General features: G+C 45.6%; 1 protein-coding gene across 2 annotated transcripts in view; it reads right to left on the bottom strand.

Moving 5' to 3' along the window:
• LOC132536433 (CTP synthase 2) overlaps positions 1-23,388 on the bottom strand; it is a 30,682-nt gene that overhangs the window by 5,651 nt on the left and 1,643 nt on the right. For both annotated transcript variants that reach the window (XM_060184298.1, XM_060184297.1), the window contains 3 exons: positions 14,498-14,702; positions 9,882-10,052; positions 6,928-7,028 (listed from right to left, as the gene is read on the bottom strand). In XM_060184298.1, the coding sequence (XP_060040281.1) occupies positions 6,928-7,028; positions 9,882-10,052; positions 14,498-14,663 (438 nt within the window). In that variant the 5' untranslated portion in view covers positions 14,664-14,702. The remainder of the gene's footprint in view (positions 1-6,927; positions 7,029-9,881; positions 10,053-14,497; positions 14,703-23,388) is intronic.

Here is a 23,388-nt window from a genome sequence, read left to right as displayed (position 1 = left end):
CATCTGCAGCCCAGGACGTGGCTCAGTGGATAAAGCACTGGACTCCCATCACGAGGCAGGTCCTGAGTTTGATCCTCTATGTCATGTGTGGTTCTCTCTAATAAATAAATAGATATATTTATTATTTTATTTGTTTACCAGAGCACTGTTCAGCCCTGGTTTATGGTGGTGCTGAGGATTTTACCTGGGACCTCAGAGCCTCAGACATGAGAATTTCTTTGCATAACTATTATGCTGTCTACCCCCACTCATCTTTTTAAAAAGATTTATCCACTGGAACCAGAAAAGACCTAGAATCAACAAAACAATCTTGAGAAAAAAGAACAGAACCAGAGGCATCACACTCCCAGATCTCAAATTGTATTATAGGGCCACTGTCATCAAAACTGCTTGGTACTGGAACATGAATAGACACACTGACCAGTGGAATAGAATTGAGAGCCCAGAAGTGAGCCCCCACACCTCTGGACATCTAATCTTTGACAAAGGGGCTCAGACTATTAAATGGGGGAATGGGAGTCTCTTCAACAAATGGTGTTGGAAACAATGGGTTGAAACATGCAGAAGAATTAAACTGAACCACTGTATTTCACCAAATACAAAAGTAAATTCCAAGTGGATCAAGGACTTGGATGTTAGACCACAAACTATCAGATACTTAGAGGAAAATATTCTTTGCCACATATATTTTAAAGACATCTTCAATGAAACGAATCCAATTACAAAGACTAAGGCAAGTATAAACCTATGGAACTACATAAAATGAAAAAGCTTCTTCACAGCAAAAGAAACCACTACCCAAACCAAGAGACCCCTCACAGAATGGGAGAAGATCTTTACATGCCATACATGAGACAAGAGTTTAATAACCAACATATATAAAGAGCTTGCCAAACTCAACAACAAGACAACAAATAACCCCATCCAAAAATGGGGGGAGGACATGGACAGAATATTCACCACAGAAGAGATCCAAAAGGCCGAGAAACACATGAAAAAATGCTCCAAGTCTCTGATTGTCAGAGAAATGCAAATAAAGACAACAACAAGATACCACTTCACTCCTGTGAGAATGTCATACATCAGAAAAGGTAACAGCAGCAAATGCCGGAGAGGGTGTGGGGTCAAAGGAACCCTCCTACACTGCTGGTGGGAATGTCAGTTGGTCCAACCTCTGTGGAGAACAGTCTAGAGAACTCTCATAAGGCTAGAAATGGACCTACCCTATGATCCTGCAATTCCTCTCCTGGGGATATATCCTAAGGAACCCAACATATCCATCCAAAAAGATTTGTGTACACATATGTTCTTGGCAACACAATTTGTAACAGCCAAAACCTGGAAGCAACCCAGGTGAGTGGCTGAGCAAGTTGTGTTCTGTATACACAATAGAATACTACTCAGCTGTAAAAAATGGTGAGTTTACTATTTTCAGCTGATCTTGGATGGACCTTGAAAAATTCATGTTAAGTGAAATAAGTCAGAAACGCAAGGATGAATATGGGATGATCTCACTCTCAGGCAGATGCTGAAAAACAAGATCAGAAAAAAAAAAGTAGAACCTGAACTGGAATTGGTGTATTGCAAAAAGTAAAAGACTCTGGGTTGGGTGGGTGGGTAGAGAATACAGGTCCAAGAAGGATGACAGAGGACCTAGTGGGGGTTGTATTGTTATATGGGAAACTGGGGAATGTTATGCATGTACAAACTATTATATTTACTGTTGAATGTAAAACATTAATTCCCCAATAAAGAAATTAAAAAAAATATTTATCCAAAGCTGAAAATGAAGAAACCATAAATTTATATAAAACTTTAAGGAGGGAGTTGGGCGGAAGTACAGAGGGTTAAGCACAGGTGGCACGAAGCACAAGAACCATCATAAGGATCCCAGTTCAAGCCCCCAGCTCCCCACCTGCAGGGGAGTCGCTTCAGAAGTGAAGCAGGACTACTATCTTTCTCTCCCCCTGTCTTCCCTCCTCTCTCCATTTCTCTCTGTCCTATCCAACAATGACGAAATCAATAACAAAAACAATAATAACTACAACAGTAAAACAACAAGGGCAACAAAAAGGAATAAATAAAATATAAAAAATACTTTAAGGAGGTTTCCATTTATGAAAAAGGGAGGGAGGAGAGAGGGAGGGATGAAGGCTCATCTTTTTATGTCAAGCGTGAACTATTTCAGTTTCATGCTTAGAGGACCTGTACTGATTTAAGAACTTGCAGGCCAGGGACCAGGTGGTGGCACAACCCATAAAGCACAGAAGTTACCATGCACAACAACCTAGGTTCAAGCCCTTGGTCCCCACCTGCAGTGAGGAAGCTTCACAAACAGTGGAGCAGGCTACAGCTGTCTCTCTCTCTCTCCCAAGTTCCATCGCTAAAATAATACTTTTAATGAAGATTTTAAAATGGCTGTCAGGAACAGTAGATTCATGATGCAGGCACTGAACCCCAGCAATAACTCAATAACTCACATGGCAAAGAGAGAGAGAGAGAGACCGATCACAGAAAAAAGGAGAGAGGCCCTAATCGGGGAACCCTGAGATTCCCAAACAGACTTGATGGGCCTAGAACTCGAATAAATCCCTCTCTCCACTGTTACCGGTCATGTCTATCAGGAAGAACAAAACAGACCCCTTTGTGGGCCCCCATAGGACCGTGCCCTCAACTTGGATCAACAACGGTGGACGATGGACAACATACTCTATGATACACCTGAGGAAGATGGGTCGACATTGGGGCAGCATGGAATGTTCCTACTCATGACCACAGAATGTGAGCTCAGATCTACAGGGATGCAGAGGTCACACAGGCTCCTAAACTAATTATGGGCCCCAGATCACATCAAATCGATGGGGGTTACAGTCAATAATATTTACACCCCTTTCCCATATTAGGGAGCTACTCTCTTCCCTGATCCAGCTTTCTGGTCCTTCTGCCAGCCATGACATCATCTCCCCAGATAGTAACTTGGATCCATCCACCTGCATATCAGATTTCAGGCTCAGGCAAAAAAAAAAAAAAAAAAAAAAACCACTAGTATAGCTACAGGCCCTTTGAAATATAACTAAAATATGCCTACTAGCTATCTACAAAATGGAGGACACCCAACACTTCATCTGCACTATTCCAGCCTTTAGGTCCATGATTGGTCAACAATTTGTTTGGCTTTGTATGTGAACTCTCTTTTCAGCCACCAGGTTCCAGATGCTAGCAGGATGCGACCAGACTTCCCTGGACAGACGACCCCACCAATGTGTCCTGGAGCTCTGCTTCCCCAGAACCCTTGCCCACTAGGGAAACAGAGAGGCAGGCTGGGAGTATGGATCGACCTGTCAATGCCCATGTTCAGCGGGGAAGCAATTCCAGAAGCCAGACCTTCCACCTTCTGCACCCCATAATGACCCTGGGTCCATGCTCCCAGAGGGATAAAGAATAGGAAAGCTATCAGGGGAGGGGATGGGGTACAGAGTTCTGGTGGTGGGAATTGTGTGGAGTTGTACCCCTCTTATCCTATGGTTTTGTCAAGTGTTTCCTTTTTATACACTTCAATGGAGCACAAGGCGCGACTTAAAATGCACCTGAAAGGGTGCCTGACGGGGGCCAGGCAGCAGAACAGCCAGCTGTGCACATTACCATCGGCAAGAACCTGCAGGGAGAGAACTTCACGAGAGGTGAAGCAAGTGTGCAGGTGTCTCTGTTTCTCTCTCCCTGTCTCCTCCTCTCTTCTCAACTTCTCTCTGTTCTATCTAATAAAGATAGAAAGAACAAAAATGTCCACCCGGAGTATTGGATTCACGGTGCTGGTTCACTCCGCCCCAGCAATAATCCTGGTGGCAATTTAAAATATAAAATAAGGGGCTGGGTGGCGGTGCACCTGGTTAAGAGCACGTTACTGTGCGCAAGGACCCAGGTTTGAGTCCCTGGTCCCCACCTGCAGGGGGGAAGCTTCATGAGTGGTGAAGCAGGGCTGCAGGTGTCTCTCTGTCCCTCTCTATCACCCCCTTCCCTCTCGATTTCTGGCTGTCTCTATCCAATAAATAAAGGTAACAAAAAATTAAAATAACAAAACAGATTGCTTTAGTTTAAAGTAAAGAAATAAATAATAAAATAAAAAAGGCTATCTGACACAGTGTCCGATGAGCAAGCAGAAACCACAGAGGCAAGTGGAAAGGCAGCCTTGCTGGGGACAAGCTGCCAGTTCTGGTTTCATGATGTGAACCAGCTGAGGAACAGGATGGGTTCTGGAGCGCAGGCCTCCGCACACAGGAGCCCTCCTACCCCAAGCACACAGGGGGCGCTACAGCAATGTCTGCTGAGCCAAAGCTGCCCATTCAGGAGTAGAACAAACATGGAGCGGGGAGGTGGGCTAAGCACTACTCCTCCTCCTCCTCCTCCTCCTCCTCCTCCTCCTCCTTCTCCTCTCTCTCTCTCTCTCTCTCTCTCTCTCTCGTGTGTCAGGAGATGAGAAAGTCTCACACACACACACACACACACACACACACACACACACACGAAAAAATATATATAAAGTAGGCCTAGGAGTCGGGCGGTGGCGCAGCGGGTTAAGCGCACGTGACACAAAGCGCAAGGACCGGCATAAAAATCCTGGTTCGAGCCACCGGCTCCCCACCTGCAGGGGAGTCACTTCACAGACAGTGAAACAGGTCTGCAGGTGTCTGTCTTTCTCTCCCCATCTGTCTTCCCCTCCTCTCTTCATTTCTCTTTGTCCTATCCAACAACGACCATAACTACAACAACAAAACAAGGGCAACAAAAGGAAAAATAAATAAATAAATATTTTTTAAAAATCTTTAAAAAAATGTGCACATTTAGGAATCGGGTGGTATAGCACAGCGGGTTAAGTGCACATGACGAGAAGTGCAAGGACCGGCTAAGGATCCCGGTTTGAGCCCCCGGCTCCCCAGTTTGAGGCTCGAACAGGGATCCTTGTTCCAGTCCTTGCGCTTTGCACCATTAACCAACCTGTAGCGCTACAGCCAGACCCCTATATCTTTGTCTTTTTTAACCAGAGCACTGCTCAGTAGTGGTGCCAGGGGTTGAAGCTAGAATCTCGGAGCCTCAGGCATATCAGTTCTGATTTTTAGGGTTGATTTATTTTGAGGTCAGGAGAACAGCAACACAGTTATGCACCAGTCTGTCATGCCTGAGGCTCTGAGGTCCCAGGTTCCATCTCCAGCATTGAGCTGAGCAGTGCTCTGGTGAAAAACAACAATAAAATAAATCAATAAATAAGTAAATAGATAGATAGATAGATAGATAGATAGATAGATAGAAAGAAAGAAAGAAAGAAACAAGTATGTGTGGTGCCAGGGATCAAGCCCAGGGTGCTATGTATGCAAGGCCTGTGCCCTACCCACTGAGCTGCCCAGCCTTTACCAAGGAAAGTAACATTTGGCATATCACACTTACACTATGCATTTACATCAACCCTATATAGCTAGTAGAAGAGAGTACATTGAGTTGAAGTTCTTGGCACTGGACTAGGGAAAGAGTATAGTGCTTTCATACCAGACTTTTATGCCGAGGTCTGGGATGGGGGGGTTTCCCAAGTTCTAGTCCCAGCACTGTCATAAGCTAGAGCTGAGCAGTGTTCTGCTGTCTTTCTCTGTCTCTATCTGTGTGCGCCTCTCATAAAAAATAAACGTTTTTCTTTAAAGCATCCTGGGAAGTATTGCAGTAAATACAGGGTCCAACTTCCATGCACAAGGCCCTGAGTGTAATGCCAGGCCCCCATATGCCAGAGTGATGCTCTGGTTGTTTCCTCTCTCTCATAGATGAAATAGATCTTTTTAAAAGTCATCAAAATAATTCATTCTACTAACAAAATGGATCTTGTGGATAGCGTCTGCTAATACTAACAATAATGAAGGCACAGCTAGCATATATTGACCAATGCCAGACACTGCTCAGGGCTTTATGTGACCATAGTCAAGCCTCAGAACCCCTGTCCCTATCAGCTGCCCACTACCACTCCATCACTGTCATCTCATTACAGGTACGTGCAATGAAGCTTTCAGAAGTCATCTGCCAGGTCAGACAGGCACCTCAACAGTGACATGTGCCCACAGTGAAGCAGGTCTGCAGGTGTCTGTCTTTCTCTCCTCCGCTCTGTCTTCCCCTCCTCTCTCCATTTCTCTGTCATATCCAACAACAACAGCAGCTATGACAAAAATAACAACTACAGCAAGTGCAACAAAAAGGACAACAAAACGGGAAAAATGGCCTCCAGCAGTGGATTCAGAGTGCAGGCACCGAGCCCCAGTGCGAACCCTGGAGGCAAAAAAAAAAAAGAAAAGTATATAAAGAAAGGAAACTATTAAAAAGAGGGGGGGTCGGGCAGTGCGCAGCGGGTTAAGCGCACGTGGCGCAAAGCACAAGGACCGGCGTAAGGATCCCAGTTCGAGCCCCCGGCTCCCCACCTGCAGGGGAGTCGCTTCACAGGCGGTGAAGCAGGTCTGCAGGTGTCTGTCTTTCTCTCCCCCTCTGTCTTCCCCTCCTCTCTCCATTTCTCTCTGTCCTATCCAACAATGAACAACATCAACAATAACAAATAATAACCACAACAAGGCTACAACAACAAGGGCAACAAATGGGGGAAATCTCCAGGAGTGGTGGATTCATGGTGCAGGCACTGAGCCCCAGCAATAACCCTGGAGGCAAAAAAAAAAAAAAAGAGAGAGAGAGGAGGAGAGGGAGGACTAGAAAAAGAGAAAGAGAAAGCCCTAGCCAGAGAAGTAGCTCAGTGGTAGAGCACAGGTGTGTTGCACTATCTCACAGGCATGAGGACATGGGTTCAAACCCCGGCGCTGTCAACCCGTCATCAAACAAGCAAATTTGTGTGTGTATCTGTCTGTCTGTCTTGAAGTTCATTAACTGAAAGAACCATTCCATGCTTACCTCGATCACGCATATTTGGGGCTCCTCCTGCTGGCCGTCCACAGGCACCACGGCTTGATTCATCACCCACTCCTGGACGGCATCTGTGATGTGAGGGATGACTGCAGAGAGAAGACACGATTAGCACCAAAGCCCGCTTCACGCTTCCGGTCACAAGACGCCGGCGTACTGGTGCGTACTGGGGTCTCAACAAGACCCTTCCAAGTGGTCTGCAAGGCAGCAGGCGCCCCCACAGCTCCGTAATGCCCCACGTCCCGGAAGTCCCCTGACCGGCCCAGGACACGCCGCCATCCCAACCAGTGTCAGCATTAACATGGCCGCCCTGGACTTTTCTTCGCCGCAGGTGAGACACCATGTGTAGAGAGCAGTGGAGCAGCCAGGTGCATGCACACATTGCCGTGTGCAAGGATCCAGGTTCAAGTCCCCAGTCCCCACCTATAGGGAGGATGCTGCACAAGTGATGAAACAGTGCCACTTTCACTTTCTTCCCATCTTATCAAATAAAATAAACATGTTTTACAAATATTTTACTTATTTAGGATCAAGGCAGCCGGAAAATGAGAGAGAGGGAAGGGGGAGACAGAGGGGGAGAGAGAGGGGCTGGGTGGTGGCGTACCTAGTTGAGCACACACATTACAATGTGCAAGGACCCAGGTTTGAGTCCCTGGTCCCCACATGCAGGGGGAAAGTTTCACGCGTGGTGAAGCAGGGCTGCAGGTTTCTCTGTTTCTCTCCCTCCCTATCTCCCCCTTCACTCTCCATTTCTGGCTGTCTCTATCCAATAAATAAAGACAAATTTAAAAATATTTTAAATAAAGAGAGTGGGAGAGAGAGACTTACAGCACTGCTTCAGCACTTGTGAAGTTTCCCCTACAGGTCAGAGCAAAATAAACATTTCTTTTTTAAAAAGTACTAAAATAGAAATAATTAAAAAAAAAAACCCAAGGATCATCACCTAAACTCCACCCTATAGGAATATCTAAACACTAAACTCCAGGGGATTATCCTCTAAGACAAAACGGGGCACAAGGAATGCATGGCATGAACAACAGGCAGGAGAGCTGGGGAGACAGCACAGTGATTATACAAAAGACTTTAATGCCCAAGGGTCACAGGTCCCAGGTTCAAATCCCCCAGCACCACTGTAAGCTAGAGCTGAGCAGTGCTCTGGCAAATAGTAGTAGTAGTAGTAGTAGTAGTAGTAATTTTTTGAAAGACAAACAGGAAGCAAAACAAATTGGCATTCCAGTCAGGTTAGAACTGAATAAGAGAGCTGGTGACAGGTAGCTCACCTCAGAGTGCATGTGCTGCCATTTAAGACCAGTGTTCGAGCCCCAAGCCACTACATGGGAGTATCTGCATGGGGAGAGGCTTTGCTAGGCAGTACTGTGATATCTCTCCTTTCTATATTTTTTAATTTTTCAAACATTTGTTTATTTATTTATTTATTGGACAGAAATGGGGAAATTGGGGGGGGGGAGATAGGCAGAGAGAGAGCGGAGGTAGACAGCATAATGGTTATGAAAGAGACTCTCATGCCCTGGTTTCAAAGTCCCAGGTTCAATCCCCGACACTACCATAAGCCAGAGCAGAGTAGTGCTCTGGTAAAAAAAAAAAAAAAAAAGAGTGGTCCAGGAGGTGGCACAGTAGATAAAGCATTGGATTCTCAAACATGAGGTCCTGAGTTCAGTTCTAGACAGCACATGTACCAGAGTGATGTCCGGTTATTTTTCTCTCTCTCCTCCTATCTTTCTCATTAATAAATAAAATCTTTAAAAGAGAGAGGAGAGAGAGACGCCTGCAGCCCTGTTTCACTACTTGTGAAGCTTTCCCTCTGCAGGTGGGGACTAAGGGCTTGAACCCAGGTCCTTGCGTACTGTAATATGAGCGTTTAACCAGGTGCACCACTGCCTGGCCCCTCTCTCCTGTCTCTCACCTATGAATCTCTCCCTTAGCCTCAATCTAGGAAAGAAGAAACATGGCCACAGAAGAAACATGAGTCCACAGCAGTGGACTCATGCAGGCACCAAGCAAAATATACATATAAAATAACAGAATAACGTGGCATAAAGCACAAGGACCGGCGTAAGGATCCCGGTTCGAGCCCCCGGCTCCCCACCTGCAAGGGGTCGCTTCACAGGCAGTGAAGCAGGTCTGCAGGTATCTGTCTCTCCCCTTGTGTCTTCCCCTCCACTCTCTATTTCTCTCTGTCCTATCCAAAAACAACACCAATAATAATTATACCAATAAAACAACAAGGGCAACAAAAGGGAATAAATATTTTTTTTAAAATCTTTTTAAAAAATTAAAAAATAGGGAGTCGGGCTGTAGAGTGCAGGTGGCGCAAAGCACAAGGACCAGCATAAGGATCCCGGTTGGAGCCCCCGGCTCCCCACCTGCAGGGGAGTCACTTCACAAGTGGTGAAGCAGGTCTACAGGTGTCTATCTTTCTCTCCCCCTCTCTGTCTTTCCCCTCCTCTCTCCATTTCTCTCTGTCCTATCCAACAGCAACTACAACAATAAAACAACAAGGGCAACAAAATGGAATAAATAAATAAAATAAATATTTTAAAAAATTATTTAAAAATAACAGAATAAATATAAAATCAAATCTCCAGAATTTACAAGTAAGAGGAGAGAAGGGGGGCAGGGGTAGATAGCATGATGGTTCTGCAAAGAGACTCTCATGTCTGAGGCTCCAAAGTCCCAGGTTCAATCCCCTGCACCCCCATCAGCCAGAGCTGAACAGTGCTCTGGTCAAAAGGGGTAGGGGGGGGGGACAGTGACATTAGCAATATGGCGGAAGCTAATAAAAATACAGTCAGTATTGTGGAAGCTGAAGTCTGAGGAAAGGGAGAGGAAGGCTGAAACTGGAAACAAGTGGGAAGGGCAGAGGACACACAGCCCTGAGCGGGCGGGCGGGCAGCCTGGCGCGGGCGAAATGGCTGGCATACCTTGCACCGTCTTCCCCGTGTATTCGCCGCGACGTTCTCTGTCGATGACATGCTGATAGATCTTCCCAGTGGTGATGTTATTGTCCTTACAGAGATTGATATCCAGGAACCTTTCGTAGTTCCCAAGGTCCAAGTCAACTTCTCCACCATCGTTTAACACAAACACCTCACCTGGGATAGATGAGCGCAATGTCAAAGATGAAAATTGACTTCCAGCAGACTGGGTTTCACAGATGAGCCCATCATACAAAGAGCTGCCATCGGTTGCCAGACTGATGGAGGAGCCCTGTCGTGCTAGCGTCTCCTTATTTTGCCTGGGCATTTGAACACTTCGACTCGACTCAGGAGAAGGCATCAGAAGAGCCTCAGCATCCCCCTCACGTGGCGTGTTAAATGCTCACTGAAATTCTGTCCTCAAGCCTGAGCTTTCCCCAGCCTCATCACGTGCCACATGGAGAAGGGGCTACGGACAAAGAAATCTTGGTTTTTCTCTTTAGGAGGTTGAGAACGAGAGCAAGAGGAAAAGAGAAACCAGAGTACCACTCAGTTTCAGCACCTGTGGTGCGAGGGGAGGGAGGGAGCCTGGAACCTTACTTAGTAACATGAGAGAGGAAGGGGAGAAGGACACAACAGCGCTCTGAGCATGCTTCGCCTGGGATCACACCTAGGACCGCATGTCTGAGAGTCCAATGGTTTGTCCACTACACCACCCCGCAGGGCCAGTGGTTTTGTTGTTGTTTGTTTTGTTTTGTTTTGTTTACGTTATATTCACTAATATCCCATCAGGAAAAACAAATCACATGGCCTCTCCCATTCACTAGGGTCTTACGATGTGGACGTCTTCAGATAAATTCAAATAAGAGAATGAGGCTACAAGGTCAAAGTCCAGAGCCAACGGGACAGGGGGAGAAACCCCGAAACAGGGAGCAGGCAGCTATTTCCAACAGAAATGCATTCGGCCAGAGATGCGAATACTCACTCCACAGACAAAAGGGCAATTCCAAGAAGCTTACCTTCTTTTTATTTCATTTTTTAAAAAATTTATTTATTTTCCCTTTTGTCACCCTTGTTAATTTTTTATTGTTGCTGTGATTATTATTGTTGTTGTTGTTGTCATTGTTGGATAGGACAGAGAGAAATGGAGAGAGATGGGGAAGAGAGAAGGGGAGAGAAAGATAGAGACACCTGCAGACCCGCTTCACCACTTGTGAAGCGACCCCCGTGCAGGTGGGGAGCCGGGGGCTCGAACCAGGATCCTTACTTGGCACCACGTGCACTTAACCAGCTGCGCTACCGTCCAACTCCCGTAACTTACCTTAAACTTACCATCCTCATTCTGGCTGTTTTGTTTGTTTTACTCTCAGGCTAGTAAAGTTTAACAGGCATCATTTCACATCAGTGTGAGAAGTGGTCCTAATGGACCAGGCAGACATAGGGTGGTTATCTGACTTTTTTTTTTTTTTTTGGCAAACTTCAATTTGTTTGAAATATTTATTAGAAGGACTTCCCTAAAGCAAACCATTACTAAGACTTGTGGGAACTACAGTGGTTCTCTTTGGGAGGTGGGAGGTTGAGGATACAGAACTGTGGTGGTGGGTGTCGTGTGAAACTACAGAGTCTGTGTCATCGTACAAGCTGGGAACCTACAATTAGTCACAAATCAAAAATCCAAGGGACTTGTCTAATGTGTAAAAATCATGGTCCCGACTGGCTAAACCCACCAACAGGTTATGTTTTCATTCTGCGATTTTATTTTTTCATTTTTACCAAATAAGAAGTAGAGAAACAAGTTTGATATATTTGATTTATCTGGGAAGTCAAACACCCGTTAGAAAATCATGACCTGGGGGCCGGGTGGTGGCGCACCTGGTTGAGCGCACATGTTAACAGTGCGCAAGGACCCGGGGTTCGAGCCGCCAGTCCCCACCTGCAGGGAGAAAGCTTTGCAAGTGGTGAATCAGTGTCGCAGGTGTCTGTCTCTCTCTCCCTATCTCCCTCTTCCCTCTTGATTTCTGGCTATCTCTTCTGTCCAATAAATAAAGATAATAAAAAAAATTTTAAGAAAATCATGACCTTTCCCCTTTTGCCTTTATTTATTTATTTATTTATTTATTTTTGCCTCCAGGGTTATTGCTGGAGCTCGGTGCCTGCAGTATGGATCCACTGCTCCTGGAGGCTATTTTTTCCTTTTGTTGCCCTTGTTGTTTCACTGTTGTTATTGTTGATATTACTGTTGTTGTTGTTGGATAGGACAGAGAGAAGTTGAGGGGAGGGGGTGACAGAGGGAGAGAAAGACACTTGCTTCACCACTTGTGAAGCTACCCACCTGCAAGTGGGGAGCAGGGGGCTCAAACCAGGATCCTTGCATGGACCCCATACTTCCATACTGTATGTGCTTAACCCAGTGCACCACAGCCCAGTCTTTCTATTAGGTTGTTGGAAAAGTCATGATGTATTTTTTATATATATTTACTTACTTATTTATTAGCTAGAGATACAGAAAAATCATTAAGGAAGGGAAATACAAAGAGAGAAAGAGAGGGGCTGGGCGGTGGCACATCTGGTTAAGTGCACGTTACCATACACAAGGACCCAGGTTCAAGCCCCCAGTCCCCACCTTCAGGGGGAAAAGCTTCACAAGTGGTAAAGCAGGGCTGCAGGTGTCTGTCTCTCTCCCTCTCTATCACCCTTTATCTCTTGATTTCTGGCTGTGTCTATCCAATAAATAAATAAAGATAATTTAAAAATATTTTTTAAAAAAAAGATTCTCAGCCCAAGAGGTGATACAACGAATAATGTGTTAGACTCTCAAGCATGAGATCCCAAGTTCAATCCCCAGTATTGCATGTGCCAGATTTATGCTCTGGTCCTCTCTCTACTGCCCCATTAATAAATAAATATTTTTAAAATATTTAACAAGTATATGAAGAGCCAGACTTTTTGTACACTATTGAAAAACAAATTGATTTAGACCCAACAAGCACTAATGGAAAAACTCTTGGTTAGGTAAGAGATGATGGATATTTGGCAATTTTCAGGTTATGGAAAGGTAACACAGAACACTTTCCATATGTGAGAAGGTTCCCCCAATGCACCCTATAATCAAACACACTCCAAGTAGAATCAAGACTATAAGAAATCAGAGCTTTATGAAGAATTTTCAGTTTAGTAGTCTGGGAGGTGGCTCAATGGATAAAACCTTGGACTCTCAAGCATGAGGTTCAGAGTTCAATCCCCAACAACACATGCACCAAGTGATGTCTAGTTCTTTCTCTCTCTTCCTGTCTTTCTCATGAATAAATAAAATCTTTTTAAAAAGGAATTTTCAATTTACTGGGCGGGGGTTGACAGCATAATGATCATGCAAAGAGACTCTCATGCCTGAGGTTCCAAAGTCCCACATTTAATCCCCTGCACTACAATATGACTGAGCTAAATAGTGTTCCGGTAAAAAAATAAAATAAAAAAAAGAATTTTCAATTTAAAAAATGTTAAGTGACCAAGAAGCCCTCTTGGTGGAGCTACATGCATGAACACCTCTGCTGGGGTGATGCTCCAGATACATAAATATTTGAAAATGTCAAGATCATAAATTGTCACAAACTTCAATTTTTATATTTTCAGAGCTATTAAGAAGGAATGATAAATCTAAATCAATATCCTGAGCAGCAGCCCAGAAGGTGGCACAGTGGATACAGTTTGAACTCACAAACATGACAGCCTAGATTCAAACCCTGCCATTGCATATGTCAGTGTGATATCTCTCTCTCATTAACATATAAATAAACCTTTCAAATTAAAATCTTGGGGAAAAAAGTCTAGGACAATATAAACTATTGCGATACTCAGTGTCAAAAGCCTGAAAACCACCAAATCTACCCATCCACCAGTCAGGACTTCTGCAACTAAGCATGTATATCTAAAAACAAAATTTGAAAGATGTCCATCACCTGGTGGAGAGGAGACCCCTCACCCAGTAGAGAATACACTTTGTGGGGGTCGGGTAGTGGCGCACCTGGTTAAGCACACATAGCACAAAGCTCAAGGACGAGCACAAGGATCCCAGTTCGAGCCCCCGGCTCCCCACCTGCAGGAGGGTCGCTTCACAGGCAGTGAAGCAGGTCTGCAAGTATCTTTTTCTCCCACCCTGTCTCCCCCTCCTCTCTCAATTTCTAGCTGTCCTATCAAAAAAAAAAGGGGGGGGAAATTGGCTGCCAGGAGCTATAGATTTATAGCACTGACACTGAGCCCCAGTGATAACCCTGGAGGCAAAAAAGAAAAAAAAAAAGGTTAAAAAAAAAGAAAAGAGAGAATATACTTTTCCATGCCTGAGGCCCTGAGTTCAAATCCCAGCACTCTATCAGAGCAATGTGGATGGTACCAAGGGAGCTCTGTGGATGCTTTGGTGCCTCTCCTCACTATGGTTCTGCCTGCCCCTCCCATGTGTGCGTGTGCATGTGCGACTGCATGTGCGTGTGTGTGTGTACTGCTATCATACATACGCAAGGCCCTGGATTCATCCCTAGGCCACATGAGAAAATATAACATAACAAACATAACATAACAAACATAACATAACATAACATAACATAACGGAAATTGGTTCCCCTGCATACCATGCTCGTAGGGTGAGAATGTACCAGCATCAATATTAATGTAGGGGTCGATTTTGATAGCAGTGACTCGGAGCCCACATGACTTTAGTAAGGTCCCGATGCTGCTGGCGATGATCCCTTTACCGACGCCCGAGATCACCCCCCCGGTGACTAGGATGTACTTCATTGGCAGAGAAGTGGCTAGGTGACAGCACCCAGAGCTGAGCTGAAAAGTAAGAAAATGAAAGATCAGGGAGGAGAACTGTGATCTGCAGCCAGTACAGCAGACAGTATTAAACCCAGGTTCCGGAAGTGCGCCCATATTTTGCCAGCGAAACTCTTGTCACTGAAGCTTGGGAACAATGTCAGCTTCTAGGCCCTGGATTGCCCTGGATTTCTGTCCATCTGCACAAAGCCGGGACTAGCTCCACCGTCCTGACTCAAGCACGGGACGAACATCAGCACGAGAATACAAATGTCTCTGGGACTCAGAGAGACAGTAAAACGTCAATGCCGCCAACGGTGGAGTCAGACAGGTGTACAGGCTGTGGGCCAGTTCCTTTTCTTTTCCACTTCTATTTCCTCATCTGTGAAAGAGAGTGGATCACCAATCCCTAGGGATATTATTCGGCACCAAAAAGAAATGCACTATCATGCCATGAAAAGTTGTAGGAGGAACCTTAGATGGACATCGCCAAGTGAAGGAAACCACTCCGAAGAGGCCGCACAATGTGACACTTAAACAAAAAGAAAAACGCGACTGCTTTTGGTTATTGATCTGGTCATTGATAACGTGGCGAATACCCGGGATTAGTTCTAATCATCTGGGCGGATTCCTTTAGGTTGTCTATTTTTACCTAATCCATTATCTTTGAATAACGACGACTCCCTTTCGAATACCTATAGCTTCACTTTCGTCTTTTTTCTTATTGCGCTAGATTGAGTCTGATGTTTGAGAGAAAGAGTTATATCTGAGGGGTTGGGTGGTGGCACACCTGTGTGAGCACACGTTACAATGTGCAAGGACCCGAGTTCGAGCCCCCAGTCCCCACGTACAGGGGGAAAGCTTTGTGAGCGATGAAGCAGTGTCCGTCTGTCTCTCTGCCTCTCCCTCCCCCTTCCCTCTTGATTTCTGGCTATCTCTATCCAATAAATAAAGACAACTAAAAATAGTTATATCTTTAAATAACTTCTGTAGTTTACCACTGATTAAAATTTCTGTTATAGGGTTTGTTCTGTACATAGGGCTGTTCAGGCTAATGAGAATTGTCTACAGAAAATCTGTATCTGAAGTGACTGTTAATGGTATCAAATCGTTACTCTCCATCTATTGAATTTTTTTTGTTTTCTGTGGTCTGGAAGGTAACGCAGTGGATAAAGCGTCGGACTCTCAAGCATGAGGTCCTGAGTTCAGTCCCCAGCAGCACATGTACAAGAGTGACGTCTGGTTTTCTCTATCTCTATCTATCTATCACTCCTCCTAGCCCTCTCAATTAATAAATCAAATATTTAAAAAAAATGTTTTTCCATTTATATTAGCATGATATATGACTTAAAGCCTGGTTATTACTAAATGAAGAAGAAAGAGGAGGAAGAGGAGACTAGAAGAGAGAGAGGGAGGGAGAGAGGGAAGGCCAAGCTATGGAGATGGAAAGCTCAGTGGTGGGCAGAGGCTGAAGGGGTGGGTGACCGTCCAGGGGTTGCTGAGAACCCTCTGGATGGCGGACACTATGATGGTGGACACAGGGCATCAGAGATCTGGCCGACCACTTAGGACATGAGCAACACCAAGAGCAAGCACAGAGGTAACTATAAAAACTGCGTGATTTTATCCGGACCCGTCTACCCACTATCCCAAATGCCCCGCTTAGACTTGGGGTGTCGACAGTCAGGGAGGGTTTTGCCAAGAATCTGAAATTGCTCTAAAAGGGGAGTAACCTTTTTCTCAATCAACATCAAGACATTTTTTATTTATTTTTATTTATAAAAAGGAAACACTGGGGAAGTCGGGCAGTAGCGCAGCAGGTTAATCGCATGTGGCGCAAAGCGCAAGGGCGCGGCTTAAGGACCCCAGTTCGAGCCCCCGGCTCCCCACCTGCAGGGGAGTCACTTCACAGGCGGTGAAGCAGGTCTGCAGGTGTCTGTCTTTCTCTCCCTGCCTCTGTCTTCCCCTCCTCTCTCCATTTCTCTCTGTCCTATCCAATAACAACAACAACAATAATAACTACAACAAGAAAACAAGGGCAACAAAAGGGAAGAAATAAATAAACATTAAAAGATTTTTTAAAAAAGAAAACACTGACAAAAAATGTAGGATATGGGGGGGAACCAAGACATTTTTTAAAAATCTCCTAAGGGGTTGGAAGGATTACAGTAAGCTAAGTCAGAGGCCCACTCTGACCCCAGCTTTTGCCTTTCCCTCTCAATTTTTCTCTGTCCTTATCAAGTAAAATAAATACTGGGTTGTCAGAAAATTCATGACGTATTATTTTTATATTTTTATATGCAAAAATGTGTCATGAATTTTCCAACAACCATATATATATATATATATATATATATATATATATATGTTGTTGTTGTTTACCAGAGCATTGCTCTGGTGGTGTAGGGGACTGAACCTGGGACTTTGGAGCCTCAGGCATGAGAGTCTCTTTGCATAACCATTATGCTATCTACACTCATGCTCCAGTAAATATTTTTAATTAAAAAATAAAATGGTAACAATGATAATAAAAGAGAGCTGTGGTCCAGGAGGTGGCACAGTGGATAAAGCATTGGATTCTCAAGCATGAGGTCCCAAGTTCAATCCCCAGCAGCACATGTACCAGAGTGACATCTGGTTCTTTTTTTTTTTTTTAGTATTTATTTATTCCCTTTTGTTGTCCTTGTTGTTTTATTGTTGTGGTTATTATTGTTGTCATCTTGGTTGTATAGGACAGAGAGAAATGGAGAGAGGAGGGGAAGACAGAGAGGGGGAGAGAAAGATAGATACCTGCAGACCTGATTCACCGCCTGTGAAGCGACTCCCCTGCAGGTGGGAAGCCAGGGGCTCGAACTGGGATCCTTACGCTGGTCCTTGCGTTTTGCGCCACCTGCGCTTAACCCGCTATGCTACCGCCCAACTCCCTTTATCTTTCTTTTTTAAAATTTTTTAAAAATTTTCTTTATTGGGAGTCGGGCTGTAGCGCAGCGGGTTAAGCACAGGTGGCGCAAAGCACAAGGACCGGCATAAGGATCCCGGTTCGAACCCCGGCTCCCCACCTGCAGGGGAGTCGCTTCACAGGCGGTGAAGCAGGTCTGCAGGTGTCTATCTTTCTCTCCCCCCTCTGTCTTCCCCTCCTCTCTCCATTTCTCTCTGTCCTATCCAACAACGACAACAACAATAATAACTACAACAATAAAACAACAAGGGCAACAAAAGGGAATAAATAAATACAATAAATATTTTTTAAAATAAATAAATAATTTTTTTTTAATTTTTTCTTTATTAATGAGTAAGATAGGAGGATTGAGAGAAAGAATCAAACATCGCTCAGTACATGTGCTGCCAGGGACTGAACTCAAGACCTCCTGCTTGAAAGTCCAATGCTTTATCCACTGTGCCACTTCCCGGACCATAGGTGTCTATCTTTCTCTCCCCGACTTCCCCTCCTCTCTCGATTTCTCTCTGTCTTATCCAACAACAGCAATACCAACAATAACAACAGTAACAAGGGCAACAAAATGGGAAAATGGCCTCCAGGAGCAGTGGATTCATAGTGCAGGCACCGAGCCCCAGCGATAACCCTGGAGGCAAAAAAAAAAAAAAAAAAAAGAGTGGAAGATTCATGATATGTGAAAACGATTTGGAACTTGAACTTCAGTAGCCGTAATTCCGTTTTCAATGGCCGAGGCCCTGCTTTCTTGCTATAATTGCAGGGCTGAGTCTACAAAGCTTGAACTCTTTCCATCTGTATCTTTTCCAAAACATATTTGCTGATGCCTGGTAGAGCAGAACTCAAGATCAAACCCTCTATTAACACACTGCCAGACATAAGCTACAGTCAGAGACCGTATCACTCTCAATAAATGCACTGTCCCCGGCTAAGCGTGCTAAATGAAGACAGCTGCTGAGACGGTTTCATTAGCCACTGGATTTCTTGGATTTATTACATATGAGAGACAAGTTTCACATGAGGCTGAGAAAAGGAGAGCCAGTCAGCCAGCCAGACAGACAGACAGACAAGCCAGAGCACCACTCTGGTACATGAAGTGCCGGGGACTGAACTGGGCACCTCAAGAACCAAAGTCAGAAGCCCAAGCAGTTAAGTCATTTCTCCAGCTGCTACCCATCCAAGTTCTGCAAAGAATTTTCAGGTCTGAGGCTCCAAGGTCTGAAGGTTCAATCCCCAGCACCACCATCAGCTGAGCAGGGCTCTAGTAAACTAAATAAATCAGATGAGTCAAGCTAACTCCCTTCTAAACTGTGAGCTCCTTGTGAACCGGCCAACCATGCTCACGGTGAGTGAGTTCACAAACGCTGCCCAAAATACACAGGTCCCCTCTCAAATCAGTCGGAGATGACTCAGCCAGCAAAGTGCACGACTTGCAGGGGTGAGGCCTTAGGTTTGGTCCCCAGCACCACACATGCCAGAGCTGAGTAGAGAGCGATGATTAAAAAAAAAAAAAAAAAAAAAAAAAGGGAGTCGGGCGGTAGCACAGCGGGTTAAGCGCAGGTGGCGCAAAGCGCCAGGACTGGCATAAGGATCCCGGTTCGAGCCCCCGGCTCCCCACCTGCAGGGGAGTCGCTTCACAGGCGGTGAAGCAGGTCTGCAGGTGTCTATCTTTCTCTCCCCCTCTCTGTCTTCCCCTGCTCTCTCCATTTCTCTCTGTCCTATCCACAACGAATGACATCAACAGCAACGATAACCACAACAAGGCTACAACAACAAGGGCAACCGAAGGGGAAAAAATGGCCTCCAGGAGCGGTGGATTCATGGTGCAGGCACCGAGCCCCAGCAATAACCCTGGAGGCAAAAAGAAAAACAGAAAAAAAAAGGGGGGGAAATAAATAAGTAAAAAGTCCTATGCCAAATGGCTTCCCCAAGTTCAAGTCCCCAGGTCTGCTCTACAGAACACAGTCCTGTCTGTCGCACTCAGCACCCCGGCTCCTCTGCACTGGCCACGTGGCCTAAAAGATCCCGAGCGGCAGCCCAGATCCGGAAGGCCTCGCAATCGCCACATGTCCCAGGCACCCCACCAGTCCCGGCAGACATGACAATGACAAGCCGGCCGCGTTTCTGCACACTGTGGACGGCCGCTCTCTCCGCGGCCTCTGAGCCGGGGAAATCAGCCCTTACCTCGGAACCATCCGCTCTCCGGTGAGGCCAGCTCACAAACGTCGGCTAAGGGAGGCGGGCGGGGGCACAGCGGCCTAAGCGCACGTGGCGCGAAGCGGAAGGACCCGCGGCAGGATCCCGGTTCGAGCCCCGGCTCCCCACCTGCAGGGGCGTCGCTTCCCAGGCGGTGAAGCAGGTCTGCAGGTGTCTGTCTTTCTCTCCCCCTCTCTCTCTGTCTTCCCCTCCTCTCTCCATTTCTCTCTGTCCTGTCCGGCAACGACGACATCAATAACAACAATAACTACAACAACAATAAAACAAGGGCAACAAAAGGGAAAATATTTTTTTTTAAAAAATGTCTACTGACAGTCTATTCATAAGACAGAAGCAAAACATCACTCTGGCACATGTCATGCCAGGGATCAAACTTGGGACAAGGTTGCAAATCCAACACGTGATCCATTGTGCCACTTAACAGCCTCCTACTGAGTATCTAGTGCGAGATAGGCACACCCCCAGGACCTGGGGACATTGGGCCTTTAAACAGTCAAGGTCCTTGCCCTTTTCAGCCTCGCCATTCCTGTGTAATTCAAGGGCAGTAATTGCATCTTATTCTGGCACTGGCCCACTATTCAGTTGGCTCCCCTTTTAAGTTAGCAAGAAAAAAACTCCACAGGACATTGAAATGTATGCATGTGAAGTCACAGATCACTGTCAAAAAGCCTTCATGTAAGATCAGTTCATGGTACACAAACAGTGAAGGTACAATAGTATATCTCAGAACAAAAGAATATCAAAACACCACACTTGGAAATATTGGGGGGGGCAGGTGGTAGCATATCCAGTGGAGCGCGCAATTTACCAAGGGCAAAGCCCCAGGTTCAAGGCCTCATCCCCTTCTTCAAGTACCTGTCTCCTCCTGTGGAGCAACACAACAGGTGTTTCACCTGTCTCTCTCACTCTATGAAAGAAAGAGAGAATGCAAGAAGGAAGACTGGGGAGACAGCATAATGTTTACGCAAACAACTTTCATGCCTGAGGTTCCAAGATCCCTTGTTCAATCCCCAGCACTACATAAACCAAAACTGAGCAGTGCTCTGGTAAAAAGGAAGGAACGAAGAAAGGAAAGAGAGAAAACTGAGCAGTGCTCTAGCTTAAAAAAATGTTGGGGGGGACGGGCGGTAGCGCAGCGGGTTAAGCGCACGTGGCGCAAAGCGCAAGGACCGGCGGAAGGACCTCGGTTCGAGCCCCGGCTCCCCACTTGCAGGGGAGTCACTTCACAGGCGGTGAAGCAGGTCTGCAGGTGTCTGTCTTTCTCTCCCCCTCTCTGTCTTCCCCTCCTGTCTCCATGTCTCTCTGTCCTATCCAACAAGGAACAATAGTAACAACACCGATAAACAACAAGGAAGGGCAACAAAAGGGAAAAATGGCCTCCAGGTGCAGTGGATTCCTAGTTCAGGCACCGAGCCCCAGCAATAACCCTGGAGGCAAAAAAAAAAAAGTTGTGGGAGCTGGGTGGTGGTGCACCCGGTTAACACACATATCACCATGCACAAGGACCCAGGTTCGAGGCCCCACACCCGACCTGCAGGGAGGACGCCTCACGAACTGTGCAACTGATCTGCAGGTGTCTTTCTCTTTCCCTATCTCCCCTCCCCTCTCAATTTCTCTGTCCTATCTAGTAAAAATAAAATAGAAAGAAAAAAATTGGAGGGGTCGGGTGGTGGTGGCACACCTGGTTGAGCACATATGTTACAATACGCAACGACCCTGGTTCAAGCCCCCAGTCCCCACCTGCAGTGGGAAAGCTTTGCAAGTGGTGAAGCAGGGCTGAAGGTGTCTGTCTCTCTCCCTCTCTATCACCCCCTTTGTTCTCAATTTCTGCCTGTCTCTAGCTAATAAATACATAAATATTTTAAAATAATTTTTTTAAATATTTATTTTATTTATTTATTCCCTTTTGTTGCCCTTGTTGTTTTATTGTTGTAGTTATTATTGTTGTTGTCGTTGTTGGATAGGACAGAGAGAAATGGAGAGAGGTGGGGAAGACAGAGAGGGAGAGAAAGACAGACACCTGCAGGCCTGCTTCACCGCCTGTGAAGCGACTCTGCTGCAGGTGGGGAGCCGGGGTTCGAACCGGGATCCTTATGCCGGTCCTTGTGCTTTGCGCCACCTGCGCTTAACCCGCTGCGCTACAGCCCGACTCCCCTAAAATAATTTTTAAAGAAAGAAAAGAAAAATGGAGGAAATGGCCACAAAGAGCCAAGGATTCGCAGGAAGATTCCTAGTGCTGGCACCCTGACCCAGCTGGTAGCGAGAAAAAAGAAAAACAAACACATTATTAGGGCAGGGAGGTAGCATAATGGTTACATAAAACAAGTTCCTGCCTAAGGTTTCCAGGTCCCAGGCTCAATCCTTAGCACTATCACAAGCCAGAACTGAGCAGAAAGAAAAAGAAAAAAAAATAAATAAGGATGTGGTCTGGGAGATGGCTCAGTGGATAAAGCACTGAATTCTCACTCATGAGGTCCTGAGTTCAAGCCCCAGCAGCATATGTACCAGGGTAATGTCTGGTTCATTCTTTATCCTCCTATCTGTCTCACTAATAAAATCTTTTAAAAAAGAAAAAAAGGGGAAAAAAGGTTATGAAGCAGTAGAGTTGTGAGATATAGCTCCAGCAACAACCCTGGTAGTTGGAGATCATATATATATATATATATATATATATATATATATATATATATACATACATACACACACACACACACAAACATACACATGGTGCAGGCAATTACAGTACTAGTCTTCTCAATTTTTAAAAGCACAAGATACCTTTATTCTGCAGAGCAGGTATTTTTACAAATCCTTCTTGGAAACCTCTAACTTCACACCCAAGAGGCTGCCTAGTCCTTCCCACTTACTTTAAGCCAAGAAGTTTGCAGGAAAGTCTTTAAACTGCAAGGAGGGGCCAGGTGGTGGTGCACCTGGTTAAGCGCACACATTACAGTGCATAAGGACCCAGGTTCAAGTCCCTGGTCCCCACCTGCAGGGGGAAAGCTTCACAAGTGGTGAAGCAGGGCTGCAGGTGTCTGTCTGTGTCTTCCGCTCCCCTTGCAATTTCTCTGTCTCTATCCAATAATAAATAAATAACATTAAACTGCAAGGAAAGGCACCACTCTCCAAGCTGCTCCCTTAAATGAGGTGATTTACCCCCCTGCGAAAATCAAGCTTTCATTTTCCCATTCCTATGGCAGGCACCTCCAATGGTCAGCAAAGAGAATGGAGGACACCTGCTGCCCAGGAAGATGTTTCCGGGGTGCTGTAAGGGGTATGCAAAGACGTTTTGCATACCCGAAGCTCTGAATGCCCAGGTTCAATACCCAGCACCACCATAAGCCAGAGCTGAGCTCTACTCCAGTAAAAAAAAAAAAAAAAAAGAATAAAGTAAAAATAATAGGGTGGGGGTAGATAGCATAATGGTTATTTAAAGATAGTCTCATGTCTTGAGGCCCCCAAAGTCCCAGTTCAGTCCCCCACCCCACCACCATAAGCCATAACTGCGCAGTGCTCTGGTTTAAAAAAGGAATTATA

This window comes from Erinaceus europaeus, unplaced genomic scaffold, assembly GCF_950295315.1.
Source record: "Erinaceus europaeus unplaced genomic scaffold, mEriEur2.1 scaffold_949, whole genome shotgun sequence".
In the NCBI taxonomy this organism is placed as follows: domain Eukaryota; kingdom Metazoa; phylum Chordata; class Mammalia; order Eulipotyphla; family Erinaceidae; genus Erinaceus; species Erinaceus europaeus.
The sequence above is the reverse complement of the archived record's forward strand: the minus strand, read 5'-3'. Positions and strand labels throughout refer to the sequence as shown.